General features: G+C 40.2%; 1 protein-coding gene across 2 annotated transcripts in view; it reads left to right on the top strand.

Moving 5' to 3' along the window:
- Nucleotides 1-17,500, top strand: part of ciz1a (cdkn1a interacting zinc finger protein 1a) — a 28,994-nt gene that overhangs the window by 3,170 nt on the left and 8,324 nt on the right. The window contains exons 2-13 of one of the 2 annotated variants that reach the window (XM_079606236.1): nt 597-812; nt 2,355-2,470; nt 4,579-4,742; nt 6,016-6,112; nt 7,514-7,574; nt 7,749-7,813; nt 10,120-10,187; nt 10,939-11,196; nt 13,096-13,226; nt 15,272-15,365; nt 16,226-16,339; nt 17,298-17,411. In XM_079606236.1, coding sequence (XP_079462362.1) covers nt 634-812; nt 2,355-2,470; nt 4,579-4,742; nt 6,016-6,112; nt 7,514-7,574; nt 7,749-7,813; nt 10,120-10,187; nt 10,939-11,196; nt 13,096-13,226; nt 15,272-15,365; nt 16,226-16,339; nt 17,298-17,411 — 1,461 coding nt within the window. In that variant the 5' untranslated portion in view covers nt 597-633. Of the gene's footprint in view, nt 1-596; nt 813-2,354; nt 2,471-4,578; nt 4,743-6,015; nt 6,113-7,486; nt 7,575-7,748; nt 7,814-10,119; nt 10,188-10,938; nt 11,197-13,095; nt 13,227-15,271; nt 15,366-16,225; nt 16,340-17,297; nt 17,412-17,500 lie in introns of both variants that reach the window. The other variant, XM_079606235.1, reaches the window with a different exon arrangement.

Raw genomic sequence — 17,500 nt, 5'->3', positions numbered from 1 at the left:
ACGTCGCAAACCCATAGACGTCGCAAACCCATAGACGTCGCAAACCCGTAGACGTCGCAAACCCGTAGACGTCGCAAACCCGTAGACGTCGCAAACCCGTAGACGTCGCAAACCCGTAGACGTCGCAAACCCGTAGACGGCGCAAACCCGTAGACGTCGCAAACCCGTAGACGGCGCAAACCCGTAGACGGCGCAAACCCGTAGACGTCGCAAACCCGTAGACGTCGCAAACCCGTAGACGTCGCAAACCCGTAGACGTCGCAAACCCGTAGACGTCGCAAACCCGTAGACGTCGCAAACCCGTAGACGTCGCAAACCTAGCTTAAGGCAGGGCTACATAACCCGCGTTTCTAACAGTAGTTCCGCATTACATTCATTAATTTGCACGCGAGTTTTATTTATTTTTATACCGTGTATTCTCCGTGTAAATTCGTGCACCGAACCGTGACGCACGCCCTTACCGATTTGGTTCAATACGAATACATGTACCGTTCCACCCCTAGTGTATACTATATATATATATATATATAAAATTGTGATATGATATTTTTGCCGTATCGCCCACCCCTGTAGTAACTCCTCTGTGTGTTTGTCAGACTGAAGTGTTGAGGTCGCCGCACAGACGTCAGGAGGATGTTCAACCCTCACCAGCACCAGCAGCAGCAGCAGCAGCAGCAGCATCAGTTCCAGCAGCATCTGCGTCAGCTCCAGCAGCTGTTCCAGCACCAGACTCCTCCGCCGCCGCCTCCGCCGCCTCCACCCCCGCAGCCTCCGCCCCAACACCACATCACACACCACCATCAGGCGGCACGGTGCGCTTCAATGCACAACAAATCTCATACACGAGAATTACCTTTTCTGTTATAACAGGTCCTGGATTTCGGGGGTTAAACATATTTTTGTTCTCATTCCTGCAGGTTCCCGCCAGTGTTGTTTTCGATGACGATAACGCAATTATTTCGTTGACGCACCTTTTTTTTATGACGATAACGTTACGATGACTAGCTAAAAATGGCTCTAAGGTGACAAAAACATGACGAGACGTTTTCGAGTTTTCGTTGACGAGACGAGATGGAACGAAAATTGATTATAAGTCTGACGTTCACAATGCATGTCATTTCTGCTTATTTTGTGTGAAATCGGTCTGTTTTGAGCTAAAAAAAGTATCAGCAATGCTGCTGTTAGTTAAAATCTCCCGGAATCTAGATCGAGCGCGCAAGAGCGCGCATGTGTAGCGCGCGCACAGCAGAGAGGGAGCGAGAGACCTTGCGTGTGTGTGTTAGTGTGCGTGTGTGCCTCACGAAGCGCATGTAAGGACCCAACCAATCGAATTATTCAGAAAGTCTAGTTTATTATGCAAAGGGTTTAAGGTTAACTGTTGTTTTATGAATTGCAACACTTGCTGCAACCTGTCAAACCTAAGCCCATTTCCAATACTTTTTAACCTAAATTAATTTGTTAAAGACTACTTTTTATTTTTTTACTAAAATTTACTAAAATCTTTTTGCGTTTTCGTCGACTAAAACTTGACTAAAACTATCAAGTTTATAAGTGACTAAAATGTGACTAAAACTAAAAAGCATTTTCGTCAAAAAGACTAAGACTAAAACTAAAAGGGCTGCCAAAAACAACACAGGTTCCCGCGCTTATAATGCAGGAAATTCCCTCGAACGTTTATGCACTAGCGTGTAGGTCGAGTGAGTAAAGGAGTGCACACAGATTAGGGCTGCACGATATTGAAGAAAAATGCGAACACTCATTTTTACTGTTTTCTAATCCATTCAGCCGATCTCCGGGTCTGGCGGTACCACTTTTAGCATAGATCATTGAATCTGATTAGACCGTTAGCATCTCTCTCAAAAAAATGACCAAAGAGTTTAGATATTTTTCCTATTTAAAACTTGACTCTTCTGTAGTTACATCGTGTACTAAGGCCGACAGAAAATGAAAAGTTGTGATTTTCTAGGAACTATACTCTCATTCCTGCTTAATAATCCAGGAACTGCTGCCGTACAGCAGCGCAATGATATTACGCAGCGCCTGAAAATAGTCCCCAGCTTATATATGAACTAACCATGAGGAATACATTTGTTGCTGTAGTTAATAAAAATACAGTCATTCATTGTGTGTTCATGTTAGTTCACAGTGCATTAACTAATGTTAACAAGATTTTAATAATGTATTAGTAAATGTTGAAATTAACATTCACAGAGATTAATAAATGCTGTATAAGTGCAGTTCATTATTAGTTCATGTTAACTAAGGAACTTTTTTTTAATAATAATGCTTCTTTTACATTGAACTAAGAAGTGTGTGTGTGTTTTTGTTTTTGTTTTTTTGTCGTCACTGAACAGGTCTATGGCTCCAGGACCTCAGTCTGCTCGTATGGTGAACCTCTGCTCCGCCACTCAGACCATCATCGGACACAACCCCATGCTGCAGGGGGCTCTGCTCATGCAACAGATGCAGGGTAAACTGAGCCACGGGCTTTATCATGCCATCCGAGTATAGCCAGCTCTATATTAAGACTCATGTAGTCCCTTAATCCCGGGACACGCCAAACCGAAGCCAAAGAACTAGCGCTGATGAAAGCCGACTGTGTTGTCGCCTGCGTCGCGGGAAGAAGCTGCACTTGAACACACCGAGAGAACTACCGTATTTCCGGACTATAAGTCGATCCGGAGTCGCATCAGTCAAAAAATGCGTCATGAAGAGGAAAAAAAACATATATAAGTCGCACTGGACTATAAATCGCATTTATTTAGAAATTTATTTCACAAAATCCAAGACCAAGAACAGACATTTAATCTGGAAAGGCAAGTTATTCAGCTCCACAACAGCACACAGAACAACAGGCTGAAGGTGTCCGGTGTGTTAGCGTAACACATTAAAGGATAATTCCGGAATTTAACACCTTGAGTCTATATTGTAGTTTGTTTTGGATGAACAAGAGTGGTGGACAAATTTTTTTTGACAATGGTTCCTCTCTCGAGTTTTTGACTATAAAAGAATTGGCCATGGACCCATTTAACATTGGAGTCAATGGGCATGTCCGAAAATGTCATTAAAACAGCCAATAATGTTCGTTTACAAAACTGTTAAACTCACCGAGTGGTTAGTGGTGTTCGTTGATGATTATAAACAATATATCGTCGCAATATATGATTCCAATCCGTTTATTTTGCTATAGTGGAACTATTTTTTCAGACACTTCACAACCGTGTAACTTCTGCTCAATGACGAATAAAACACGACAGAAACTGTATTTCGCAACACTTTTTGGTTCTGGAACATCAACTAACACCACTAATCACTCGGTGAGTTGCACAGTTTTGTAAACGAACATTATTGGCTGTTTTAATGACATTTTCGGACATGCCCATTGACTCCAATGTTAAATGGGTCCATGGCCAATTCTTTTATAGTCAAAAACTCGAGAGAGGAACCATTGTCAAAAAAAAATTGTCCACCACTCTTGTTCATCCAAAACAAACTACAATATAGACTCAAGGTGTTAAATTCCGGAATTATCCTTTAACAGTTATTCAGCGACACAACAGCATTAAGAACATATACCTGAGGCTGAATAGGCTAAACTAACATTAGCCAGCGAGTCCAACAAGTTACCGGTCAGCAAGTTCACCAAGCTCCCGATCTCACTCCTCAACACTGAATCCATCGAGTTCTTCCTCGGTGTCGCTTCTGAACAACTCCGCTAACTAGAGCGCCCTCTCGCGGCTGTAGACGGTAATGTTTCCTCTTGGTTCATCTCAGTCAGTATGAATTAATTTTAATATATAAGTCGCAGGACCGGCCAAACTATGAAACAAAGTGCGACTTATAGTCCGGGAAATACGGTACAGGCGACCGTCAGCTAGCGTGCCCGTTCTGCGCCTGCGTGTGAATGAGACAACTGTCTATTTCTGTAGATATAATCTTCTATATTCCAAAAAGGGAAACCGAAGCTGCAGATACACAAACCGTAAACAAAGCCGTTTTGAATATCAAACACTTTCTTTATTCCGCTCTGCTCGTGTTAATATTAAAATATTCGCCGAGGAACATTCGGGTAAGATGACGTAACATTAGAACAGCCTATCTGTAGCGCTTTGACTTCTTTGTTCGCTGTTTTGCTATTATTCTCGTGCACTGATTCGTTCACTAAGCTGAACATCCAATCAGAGTTCCCTCTTTCACGGACGGCCCGACGCCGCGGGAAAACGACCGATCGACGATCTCGACAAAACAAGTTTTGAGTTTTTCTATTCGAATAATGTTTACTTATTATTATTATTTATAAAGTTCATGTTTTACCCTAAAATTACCCCTTTTTAGGATCATTAAGACCACATTATTTTCATTATGGCTTAAATGTCTGCCCTTCTTTTTTATTTTATATATTTTGTTACCTAAGGTTTTGTTTTTAAAATTGGGACATTAGTATTGCGGTGCATTAAGAATTCATATCATTACAAAAATAAACTCCGGTATTCGGTGTGAACCGGTGTGCCGCCAGCACTAGTTTGTGGTGGTGTTGTGTTTGCTGACGTGCTGATTGGTTGGTTTCTCTCCTGGCAGGAAGCATGCGTGGCTTTGCGATGGGTGGGCAGCAGTTCCAACAGTTCTTCAGTGCCGGGTCCAGAGCGTCTCTCCTCGGGCCCGTTCCGATGGGAGTGGCCATCAAAACCCCACACATGGGCTTCCCGCGCCATTTTAATCCACACGCGCGCTATTACGGCAATGTAAGTGGGCTAGAGCGCAAATCAAGAGAACATCAATTTGCATTGTTTATCTAATCTAGTTTATCATTTGTGACTCTGGACCACAAAACCAGTCACATGGGTCAATTTTATGAAATTAAGATTTATAATCATATGAAAGCTGAATAAATAATCTCTCCACTGATGTGTGGTTTGTTAGGATAGGACAATATTTGGTCGAGACACAACTATTGAAAATCTGGAATCTGAGGAGCAAAACAATTTAAACATTGAGAAAATCTGCTTTAAAGTTGTGCATTTATATTCACGATTGTGCTGCACTCACTCACACAAATACATGTTTTATATATTTACGGTAGGACATTTACTAAATATCTTCATGGAACATGATCTTAATATCCTCCTGATTTTTGGCACAAAAGAAAAATGGATAATTTTGACCCATACACTGTATAGTTGCTATTGCCACAGATATACCCGTGCGGCTCCAGACTGGTGCTGTGGTCCAGCGTCACATATGAATGACCAATCTTTACATTATGAACACTGGAACAACAAGAAGCTCATTTTAAAGGGACATTTCACCCAAAAACAATTTACTTTGTCATTATTCACTCGCCCGTAAGTTGTTCCAAACCTGTATGAGTTTCTTTCTTCCGCTGAACACAAAAGAGGATATTTTGAAGGATGGCGGTAATCAGGCCTCATTTACTTACAGGATTACAGGATCGATACACTGTTTGGTTGCCCATATTCTTTAAAATATATTTTTTAATGTTTAATGAAAGTAAGAAACTCGTACAGGCTTGGAAAAACATGAGGGCGAGTGAGTGATGAAACTGATGAACTGTCCCATTAAATAAAAAACTGGGCAGGAACTGTATTTATATAACCTCTGATTACAGGATTTAAACTCTTAAATCTGGCAACTGCAAGCATGAAAGCTCGTTGAGGCTTGTTACCAATGCCAGAGAATGCAAATGTCATATAAAAAATAAAAATAAACGTTTCCAGGGTAAATATCGCAGACGATTATTCATTGAGATTAATTAATTGATTGAGAAAAGCACATCACAACTAAACTAGGATTTTTTTTTTTTTTTGTGATTATGATTTGATCAAACCCCAACCCAAAATATGAAACTTCATCACATAAATAGTTGTTTAAAAATATTTTTTCCATCAACTGTTTGGATTGTTTTACTGAACTGACATGCATACGTACATTTTTAACAAACAAATGACATATGTGTTAAAATCGTGTTATATTTGGTAAATCTATCTTTATTTTAAGGAGTTTCAGGCTCGTCAGCCAGACCGCAAGAGGGAAATTGAGCAGAAACCAGCGGGAAGCAGCAACAGCCAATCAGAAGCCAGCTGCAGTAGCAGAGGTATTTGGAGGACACGTGTATTGTTACAAGCTCTCTGTCTATTTGCTGTCAAAAATGTTGTGCATGAACGAAATGTATACAGAAATCATGTAATCATCACAAAAAAGGGGTAATATTTGTACAAATTCTACTAAACACGTGTTTTCTGAAAAATAATAACTGGCAGCATAGGTTTCCTTTTATATATTATACTGTTCAAAGAGTTTGGGCTCAGTAAGATTTTATTTATATACTTTTATGCATCAAGGACGCATTAAATTGGTCAAAAGTAATTCTGTTCTTTTGTATTCATCAAAAAATCCTGAAAAATTCAAATATATCACGGTTTCCACAAAAATATGAACTGTTTTCAACACTGATAATAATCATAAATGTTTCTTGAGCATCAGATCATCATATTATACTGATTTCTGAAGGATCATGTGACACTGAAGACTGAAAAATCACAGGAATGAATTATACTTTACTATATATTCACATAGAAAACGTATGTTTTACATTCTAATAATATATATATATATAAAAAAAAAATCAAATAAATGCATGCTTGATAAGCAGAAGGGACTGTTTAAAAAAAAAAAAAAAAAAAAAAAAATCCAAATTAATGAAAAGTAGTCAATACCGAGATTTTTTTTGTGTCTCCATATCGCCCAGTCCTAATGAAAAATATGTTGAGTTTTGAAGGTCATGTGATCAGTCTCTGATCATTCGCATCACAGAAATTTACTGTATAAAATACGGTATAGCAACATTTTAGGTTTTACAGACTTAACTTAAAATTTACAGTAATAAACCGTATTTCTGTATATCTGTTATAATGTTAACTTACTGACCTATTGAAGTGTTAATATCTGTTTTGCGCCATTGTAACACACTGACAACCAACAATCACAGCAGTGATGAGTCACATGATCAATCACAGCTCATCACAAGCAGCTTTTCCACAAGAAAGTTACAATAAACGTTAATTTAACAACATTAAATGTAACATAAAACACTAATGTACATAACTGATTAGAAAAAAACTATGAAGAAACCGTTATTTCAACAAAAATACATCAAATGTGAAGTGTCACGCAGGGAATTGTGGGAATGTCAATTTACGTTTTTTCACTGTAAATTATACAATTTGTTCTTTTTCACTTTCAAAAACTGTAAATTTAACGGTATTTTACAGTAAAATGACATTAAATGTACCATTAGATCGATCAGTTATTCACCGTATATAGTACGGAAACTTTCTGTTAACCAATTAGCAGTTTTTCTCTGTAGCATTTTTACAGTGTTTTACCGTTAAAATCACGATATTGCTAATGAAACATATGTTGAGTTTTGAAGGTCATGTGATCCGTCTCTGATCTGTGCTTTGATTAGAAGTTTCCATCGTCGCTGTTCCTTCAGAACCGCCCGATGAACCAGCGGCCAAAAAACACAGAGCTGACGAGTCCGTGACTTCAAATCTGTGAGTTGCTGAAATCACTCTTTACTTTCCAAATACATTTCTTGTCTTATCGAGAATGATTCATCAGTGAAACGAGTGACGTCTTAATCTCTCATCAAGAATATAAGATCATACAGGGTGATTTGATCCTTAGTTTATACATATTTTCCTGATGTGGTTTGTGTGTTGGTGCAGGTCAGAGGAGTCCGTGGACACAGATTTAGCTCACAACACTGCATACAAGAGCCCAGATCCTGGAGGTAATCATCACCTGTCATCATCATAACTGTTGAGGGTATTCTGGGTATTTTCTACATGAATTGGCTGGACATCACTTTTGGCCACTGCTGTATATATAGATATTGTATATAGGTTTTGTATATGTTTATTTATATAGCACATTTCATACACTATGGCAATTCAAAGTGCTTTGTTTGCATAGAAAATAATCACAAAATAAAATCTTAAATCTTGAAATTAAAACCGTTAAAAAAGCAATTAAAATTGATAAAGGAATCAGTTATAAAATTAATTAGACTAAAATTAATTAAAGTAGTAAAAAGATGAAACATAGAATAAGCTTCTCATCTGGCAAAACACCGGTGGATCTTATTTTGCATATAGTTTTACTCTTACTATATGGTATATAATGGTTTCCACACGCTGTTCTGATTGGCTCTGCACTCGCTGTGAGACTCCGCCCACACATTGTTCTGATTGGCTGTGCACTCGCCACGAGACTCCGCCCACACTGTTCTGATTGGCTGTGCACTCGCCGTGAGACTCCGCCCACACACTGTTCTGATTGGCTGTGCACTCGCCGTGAGACTCCGCCCACACACTGTTCTGATTGGCTGTGCACTCGCCACGAGACTCCGCCCACACTGTTCTGATTGGCTGTGCACTCGCCGTGAGACTCCGCCCACACACTGATCTGATTGGCTGTGCACTCGCCACGGGACTCCGCCCACACACTGTTCTGATTGGCTGTGCACTCGCCACGAGACTCTGCCCACACGCTGTTCTGATTGGCTGTGCACTCGCCACGAGACTCCGCCCACACACTGTTTTGATTGGCTGTTCACTCGCCGCAAGACTCCGCCCACACACTGTTCTGATTGGCTGTGCACTCGCCGTGAGACTTCGCCCACATGCTGTTCTGATTGGCTGTGCACTCACCGTGAGACTCCGCCCAAAGGCTGTTCTGATTGGCTGTGCACTCGCCGCGAGACTCCGCCCACGGGCTGTTCTGATTGGCTGTGCACTCGCCGCGAGACTCCGCCCACACACTGTTCTGATTGGCTGTGCACTCGCCGCAAGACTCCGCCCAAAGGCTGTTCTGATTGGCTGTGCACTCGCCGCGAGACTCCGCCCACGGGCTGTTCTGATTGGCTGTGCACTCGCCGCGAGACTCCGCCCACACACTGTTCTGATTGGCTGTGCACTCGCCGCGAGACTCCGCCCACACACTGTTCTGATTGGCTGTGCACTCGCCGCGAGACTCCGCCCACACACTGTTCTGATTGGCTGTGCACTCGCCGCGAGACTCCGCCCACACACTGTTCTGATTGGCTGTGCACTCGCCGCGAGACTCCGCCCACACACTGTTCTGATTGGCTGTGCACTCGCCGCGAGACTCCGCCCACGGGCTGTTCTGATTGGCTGTGCACTCGCCGCGAGACTCCGCCCACACACTGTTCTGATTGGCTGTGCACTCGCCGCAAGACTCCGCCCACACACTGTTCTGATTGGCTGTGCGCTCGTCGTGAGACTCCGCCCACACGCTGTGCTCTCGCCGTGAGACTCCACCCACGGGCTGTTCTGATTGGCTGTGCACTCGCCGCGAGACTCACTCCGCCCACGGGCTGTTCTGATTGGCTGTGCACTCGCCGTGAGACTCCGCCCACACACTGTTCTGATTGGCTGTGCACTCGCCGCAAGACTCCGCCCACACACTGTTCTGATTGGCTGTGCACTCGCCGTGAGACTCCGCCCACAAGCTATTCTGATTGGCTGTGCACTCGCCGTGAGACTTCGCCCACATGCTGTTCTGATTGGCTGTGCACTCACCGTGAGACTCTGCCCAAAGGCTGTTCTGATTGGCTGTGCACTCGCCGCGAGACTCCGCCCACACACTGTTCTGATTGGCTGTGCACTCGCTGCAAGACTCCGCCTACACACTGTTCTGATCGGCTGTGCTCTCGCCATTAGACTCCGCCCACACACTGTTCTGATTGGCTGTGCTCTCGCCATTAGACTCCGCCCACACACTGTTCTGATTGGCTGTGCTCTCGCCGTGAGACTCCGCCCACACACTGTTCAGATTGGCTGTGGGTTTTGATTGATTTTGACGCATCTTAGTCGCGTCTAGTGTGGACAGACATTATTTGTCGCTGGAATCTTATCGCATCGGGTCTGGTTACGTTACGCAGCATTTTCTCTTGTCTCTGGAAACCATGTTGTGTTTTTGCGGTGGAAAAACTTTTCTAGACGGATGAACTTCTGATTATGTGTTATCTGTGTGTGTGAAATCCTGATTTGAACGTGTGTGTGATGTGTGTTTCAGACTGCACATTGCAGGAGGGAGGCAGTGTCGACGGGCTGGTCGCCGATGTACCGAGTCAAGTGGCCAAGGTTGGTACCATCATCTCTGTGTGATCCGGGATGCTCTTTCCATAGGGATAATTATGGAAATGTGTGTCTATGGACGAAATCAGCACTAGGGTTGGGTATCGTTTGAATTTTAACAATTCCGATTCCTCATCGATTCCAAAATGGTAAAAAAAAAAATTGGATATCATTCACATTAGTGACCCTGGACCAAAAAAACAGTCACATGGGTAATTTTTTTGTTAATTGAGATTTATACATCATATGAAAGCTGAATAAATAATCTCTCCACTGATGTGTGGTTTGTTAGGATATGAATATTTGGTCGAGACACAACTATTGAAAATCTGGAATCTGAGGAGCAAAAAAATGTAAACATTGAGAAAATCTCCTTTAAAGTTGTGCATTTATGTTCACGATTGTGCTGCACTCACTCACACAAATACATGTTTTATATATTTACGGCAGGACATTTACTAAATATCTTCATGGAACATGATCTTAATATCCTCATGATTTTTGGCATAAAAGAAAAATGGATAATTTTGACCCATACAATGTATAGTTGCTATTGCCACAGATATACCCGTGCGACTCCAGACTGGTGCTGTGGTCCAGGGTCATATTTATTTTAAGTCTTATTGCAAAACATTTAATTGTAGCTGAATATCATAAACAACAAATCAACAGGCTAAAGAACACTCTAACACAAGGTACTTTTGCCTGTGGTTTAAAAATACCCTTGATGAATGTCTTTTTGTTTGATATTCCTCAGCAGGTCGAACACACAGAAGGTCCAGATAAAGGAGTGGAGCAGCAGAACAGTGACGGTCCAGGTGACGCCATGGTCTCCGATTCAGTGCCAGAGGTCGAGGAGATCAAGGAGACTAGCGCCAACGATGAGGTTAAAGAGACTAGCGCTCACGATGAGGTCAAGGAGACTAGCGCTCACGAGGAGGAGAATGACGAAGGGCCGGAGACCTCCAACAAGTTCTTCTGCTACATTTGCAACATCACTTGCCATAACCAGCAAGTATGTAGTACGAAGAAGCATTCATGATATTATCAAAAAATCAGCATATAAGGAAAGAGTTGAAATTATTTTCTCTAGTTTTGATGTTAAAGGGCACCTATTTTGACATTTAAAATGTTCCTAATGTTGTTTAGGGAGTCCCCAACAACAGTTTTAAATGCATGCAATGTCAAAAAACACTTTTGTTGTCGTATAATATGCATTTATTTTTACCTGATTTGCTCACTGACTCCCAAATGATTCGTTCAACGACTCATTTTTCCAAACCCCTCCTTTGCGCGACGCTAATCTGCGTTGATTGGTCAGATGACCCAGTCAGTTGTGATTTGTATACTCTGTGCAGAGATTGTGCGAGCATAGCCCAGAGTTCATATTGTAAAAGCACAATCAGTCTTTGTTTGCGTTAGCCCGATGCATAAACATAACGTTTTTACCAACAACAACAAAAAAGCAGTTACGTTACTACGAGGTATTACTCCATTCTTTAAGACAACTCCGAAAACAACGACAAACACTTCACATATCTCAATACAATTGTCATTGAAGACCTAGAAGCTAAACGGTGCTTACACAACAAACAATAATTATTAAGCACGCTACATAAAACATAAAAGCAACAATTATTAATAACACTTACAGGTTGTGATACGGAGGAGGAAGCTGATGCAAATACACTTAGAACTGAACCTTCCTTCAATATCAGCCGATTGCGAATCCAAGTTTGATTGCATTTAAAAAGCAATCGTCTTCAAAATGGCGCGACCAAAGCACAAGGCTCGGACTATACTTCTGTGGTATAGTTATATATATGAATTGTAGCCACTTAGTCTTCAAATGCTCCTCATTGGGCAGATGAATGAAAAAAGTTGGCTTTTGAGTCGCACTTCAGAACACAGCGTCTCGTCCCCATGATGTTTCCCTGCTGGCCTTGGAGCGCAATAAGTGGGCGTATCGTATTCAAATAACTTGACAAGTTGACGTCATCTAGTCAGAGAAAAAGCTTCGGTCTTCTAACGATTCATAAAAATGACTCCGAGTCGACTCTTACTTTTGAATATACGGTGCACTTTCATATTTCAAACTTTGCAGGATGTTTTTGTTCACTTAGATCTATGTTACACACTACATGAAAGGTACATTTCAAAATTCCTTAATAGGTGCCCTTTAAGTAAATTGCCCTAAAGAGGACCTATGATCTTTCTTTAGTGTGTAATGTTGCTGTTTGAGCATGAAAAAACCTTTGCAAAGTTCTTCATTTAGCCGCCATTTTGCTTCTCCAGTAAATGCATCTTGATTTAAGAATGTTTAGATATCGTGCTGGAAAACAAGACAGAAACACCAAGTAAGAAAAGGATTATTACTATTGTTATCAGCTGATATGTTCATTTTTAATGTTATCGTTATCGGCCCGATAAGAAAATGTCTGATTAAAGCTGATCCTTCAGCTGAGACACTTCAGATGCGCACTGTTCAATATGAATATTTTTTAATTGCTTGAAATATGATTAAAATCACTCATCATACAAGTTTGTCATATTAGTTACATAAAATTATAATGAGAACAGCATTATAATTGTGTGCTTGGGACATGGATATTAATGGTGAGACTTTTTTTTTTTTGTAATCAGGCTCTCAAAAATTATATAAAAATTTGGATTTAGATTTATCGGCCGATATATCGGTTATCGGCTTTCAAATATAAAGAATTATCGGTTATCGGACAATATTTTCATAGCAGTGCATCCCTAATTATTACTATGCAGGCTGATCGTTCATAGTTAATAATATAATAATAATAATAAACTTTATTTTATATAGCGCCTTTAAAAGTTGCATCTCAAAGCGCTTGCAGAAAAAAATCCATTGAGATATTCATTAGTTTTCATCTTGTGTGTGCAGAATTTCCAGAGCCATATGAACGGACTGACGCACCAGCAGAAGATGATGGAGATCCAGCACATGAGCAACGCGTGTCTCGTCACGCTTCTGCCGCGAGTCCAGGAGTCCCTGCAAGGAGCGCGCAAAGACGGGTGAGAGCTTCATCTACGCTTAGAGGAGTAGTTCACTTTCAAAACTAAATGTGCTGATAATTTACTCTCCCCGACGTCATCCGAGATGTCCATGTCTTTCCTTCTTCAGTCGAAAAGAAATTTAGGTTTTTGAGGAAAACATTCCAGGATTTTTCGACACATAATGGACTTCAATGGCAACCATCAATCCCAATGTTCAAAAGAAGGTTAAAATGTCCGTCTCAGTGCAGCTTCAAAGTCTCGACACGACCCCAGTCGACAAATACCGTATATACCCGAATATAAGACAAGGTTTTTGTCCTAAAAATAGGCTGAAAAATGGGGTGTCGTCTTATGTTTGCGATATAGACAAAATCAAAATATGCGCGAGACGCAGAGCGAGAGAGAGAGAAAGATGCGCGCGTGCTGGAAGAGAGAGAATGAATTATCAGTGCAATTTTCAAATAAAATTATTTTCTGTTGAAAAGCAGATTTTTTCCCACAATAATCTCTTTTTGTCCCAAAAATAAGTCTGGAAATGGGGGGTCGTCTTATATTCGGGTATATACGGTAAGTCGAGTTCCAGTCGAGTCTTATCTAGCCAAACTATCGGCCATTTACAACAAAAAGTATATACTTTTTAACCACAATTGTTCGTCTTCTGTTGGTCTGGGACACGCCAGGTATTACGTCATCACGTTGGAAAGGTCACGAAAAATAAAAAAATTTAAAAACAGATGTCGGACGATTTTGAAGTTGGTGGAGAAAATTAGTTTTCCCTACTTTTTTTATCCGGAGTACACAGACAAATAACTTGGATAGATGACGTGACCCTTGACCTTTCCAACGTGATTACGTAATGCGTGGCAGACCAGCACAAGACGAACAATTGTGGGTAAAAAGTATATACATTTTAGATTTATTTTTTAGTAAATGGCCGATGGTTTGGCTGGATAAGACCCTTATTTCTCGACTGGGATCGTGTCGAGACGTTGAAGCTGCACTGAGATGGACATTTTAAACTTCTGGGATAGACGGTTGCCATTGAAGTCCATTCTGTGTAAATCTCAAAAACCCTTCATTTCTTTTCGACTGAAGAAAGAAAGACATGAACATCTTGGTGAGTAAATTATCAGCAAAACATTTTTTGAAAGTGAACTAATCCTTTAACTACAATTGGGCTGGGAGAAAAAAATCGGTTCACCGAGCTATCGCAATTTCTTTATTTACGATTTTAAAATCGATTTTTTTTATTTATTACAGAATCGATATTAATTAAAATTAAATTGGTTTATTTTTGTCCTTGCTTATAGACGAGGTTGACAGAAGTTAGCCACTTTTGCCCCAACAGAGGATGAAATGTGACTTTATGAGTGTTTATATCTCTTTCTAGTGGACTTCTGAAACTGAAAAGCCCTCGCGCTGCTCATACGCTGAGAGAGATAAGTAGACCGTAAGACAGCTGCACGATTCATCTTTAAAAGACTGATCTCGGTTCAAACACTTCCATTTCGTCTGTCTATCAAACCTTTGACAAAATCATATCCCAGGATTCAAAGCCGTTACCGCTGACCCAGAGAGCTGTCGTGAAACCGCTTCACAAACAGTCTTTTCAACCTCATAGTATAATTATTTCTGTGATGCAATAGTTCAAATTATCATAGAAGTACTTAGATAAAAGTTTAAAGTTCAAATATTAACACTGCTGTCTACAATATCGATCAAAATAGAGTAAATCAGCTTTTGATAGAAACTTTATGCTAAAAATATCGCATTTATCTATTACATAGTTAAAAAATGTATTATGTAAATGTATACATTTACCAGCGCCATCTGCTGTTAAAAACTAGCCTAGCTCTGCTGTTAAAAACTAGCCTAGCTCTGCTGTTAAAAACTAGCCTAGCTCTGCTGTTAAAAACTAGCCTAGCTCTGCTGTTAAAAACTAAGCTCAGAATCGATCCAGGAATCGCGATGCATCGATATATTGTCCCAGCCCTAGGTGTCTGTATCTTCGAGAGCGAATGCGTCATTGATTTTCGCACCTGCTTCACATTGGCCCGTTGCAGTGAGAAGAGACCCGGCCTGCAGAGATGGTGCTCCACCTGCCAGACTCACTTCACCAGCAACGTCATGGAGCATCGCAGGACCCGCGAGCACAAGGTGAACTCTTCCCACACAGACCTCATGCCCTCAGTCAGACTTATTATAGCGGGTTTAGTTTTATTCATTTTTAGTTTAGTTTGTTCTATTTTAGTTTCATTTTAAGTAGTTTTGTTAATGTGCATAATTTTTTCTATTTAGACTTTATTTATTTATTTATTTTTATTTCCAGTTAATAATTTAGTTCTTCGACTTATTTCAGTTTATTGCCAAGACAACATTTCAAATGTTTTGTTAAAAATTTTTTTTTTTTTTTTTTTTTTTACTTTAAGTTTAGTTCATTTTTTTTTTTGTCATTTTATTAGATTTTCTTAAAATATTTCTATTTAGGTTTAATTTATTTATTTCAGTTTTTATTTATTTCCAGTGAACAATTTTAGTTCTTCTACTTAAACTTATTTCAGTTTATTGCCATGGCAACATTTCTAATTTTCATTTAGTTTAAGGTTTTCAAATAATTTTTTGATTTTATTTTTAGTTTCATATTTCACATTTTTAGTAATTTCGTCATATTATATGGTTTTAATTAATATTGCTATTTTGATGATTTTTTGCTTTATTCTTTGTTTTATTATTTTTTTTATTTCCAGGTAATCATTTTAGTGCTTCAACTTATTTTAGTTTATTGCCAAGACAAAGTTTCTCAAGTTTTTCAAATAAATGTAACATTTTGATTTATTTCAGCTTCATTTCAATACACAGAAATGTTTTTAATAATTATTTTTTTTCTTAACAGTAATAACCCTGCATGCAATCACTAAGATTGTCATTGCATGTATGACTAGAAGTGACCACTTCTGTTTGCATGCTTAAGAACTCCTGGTTTAACCGTGTGTGTGTGTGTGTGTGTGTGTGTGCAGCGCTGCAGTCACTCGCCCAGCACCAGCTGCACGGTCTGTAAGCTGCACTTCAGGACGTCCAGAGAGTTCGTGGAGCACATGCAGTCCAAGGAGCATAAGCAACGCGTCGAGCTGGTAATATCCAGGAGTCGCACTAATGATGCTTGTGCAATATAATAATAATAATAATAATACCTTTTAGACGGCTTTCAAGGCACTCAAGTACACCGTACAACATCAAATGAATCAGTAAAATACAAAGCTATGCAAAAAGACAGACATACAGATCACACATAAAAGTCTATTCTAAAAGCTATTCTAAACAGATCCGTTTTAATTTGAGCTCTTAAAAGGGAAATTGAATTTAACTGGCGAATATGGTGAAGCGAACCTGGACTTTTACTCTTGTACAGCACAGAAGTGCTTGAAAAGTGTTGGGGAGATTTGTTCCTCTTTAGACGTGACCATTATTTTAATTTTGAAAATAGAAATGACGTGTATATATACGAGATGTTGAATTGGTCTCACAAGAATTTCCATATCTAACATATTTAAACGTGCAAATGCCTTATATCAAAATATCTTGAATGTAACTCGACACCCGTGCCTCATTTAGTATGTTCGCTTCTATATGCAAATGAGCCGAACTCATTTCCACTCACTCTCTCAGTGTGTGTGTGTGTGTGTGTGGTAAAAGGACACAAGCTCTTGAAGCTCCGCCCCCTGTGCCGGGAGCAGCAGCTCATTTGCATTTAAAGGGACAGACACAAAACGGTGTGTTTTTGCTCACCCTCAAAAAGTGACGATTTTAACATGATATATAAAAATATCTGTGGGGTATTTTGAGCTAAAGCTTCACACACACACTCTGGGGACATCAGAGACTTATCTTACATCTTGTGACACCCCTTTAATTTAGTTTATTTATATATATATATATATATAGCCGCTCTGGAGTAAACCGTGATGTCGTCATCATCGTCCAGCTAAGTTCAGTTCTCATATAATGCTGTCAATGCAGGAGATCCTGAACTCTGTGTCGCACTTGTTCATCTCCGTGAGGATGATGTTGTTTTGGTGTGTGTCGCTGCAGCTGTGGAAGGAGTCGGGGAAAGACGGCGTGGACCGCCTGAACTCTGCGATGTTATTGGGTGAAGATGACGGCGACTGCAGTGACGACGACAGGGAGGAAGAGGAAAACGGGAAGGTAAAACATTCTTCATTTATGCATTTGACAGACGCTTTTATCCAAAGCAACTTCAAGGTACACATTTACATTCTTATCTTCATGTATTC

Source organism: Phoxinus phoxinus (genome assembly GCF_949152265.1).
Source record: "Phoxinus phoxinus genome assembly, chromosome: 3".
Classification (NCBI taxonomy): Eukaryota; Metazoa; Chordata; class Actinopteri; order Cypriniformes; family Leuciscidae; genus Phoxinus; species Phoxinus phoxinus.
This window is presented reverse-complemented; position numbering and strand designations above follow the sequence as displayed.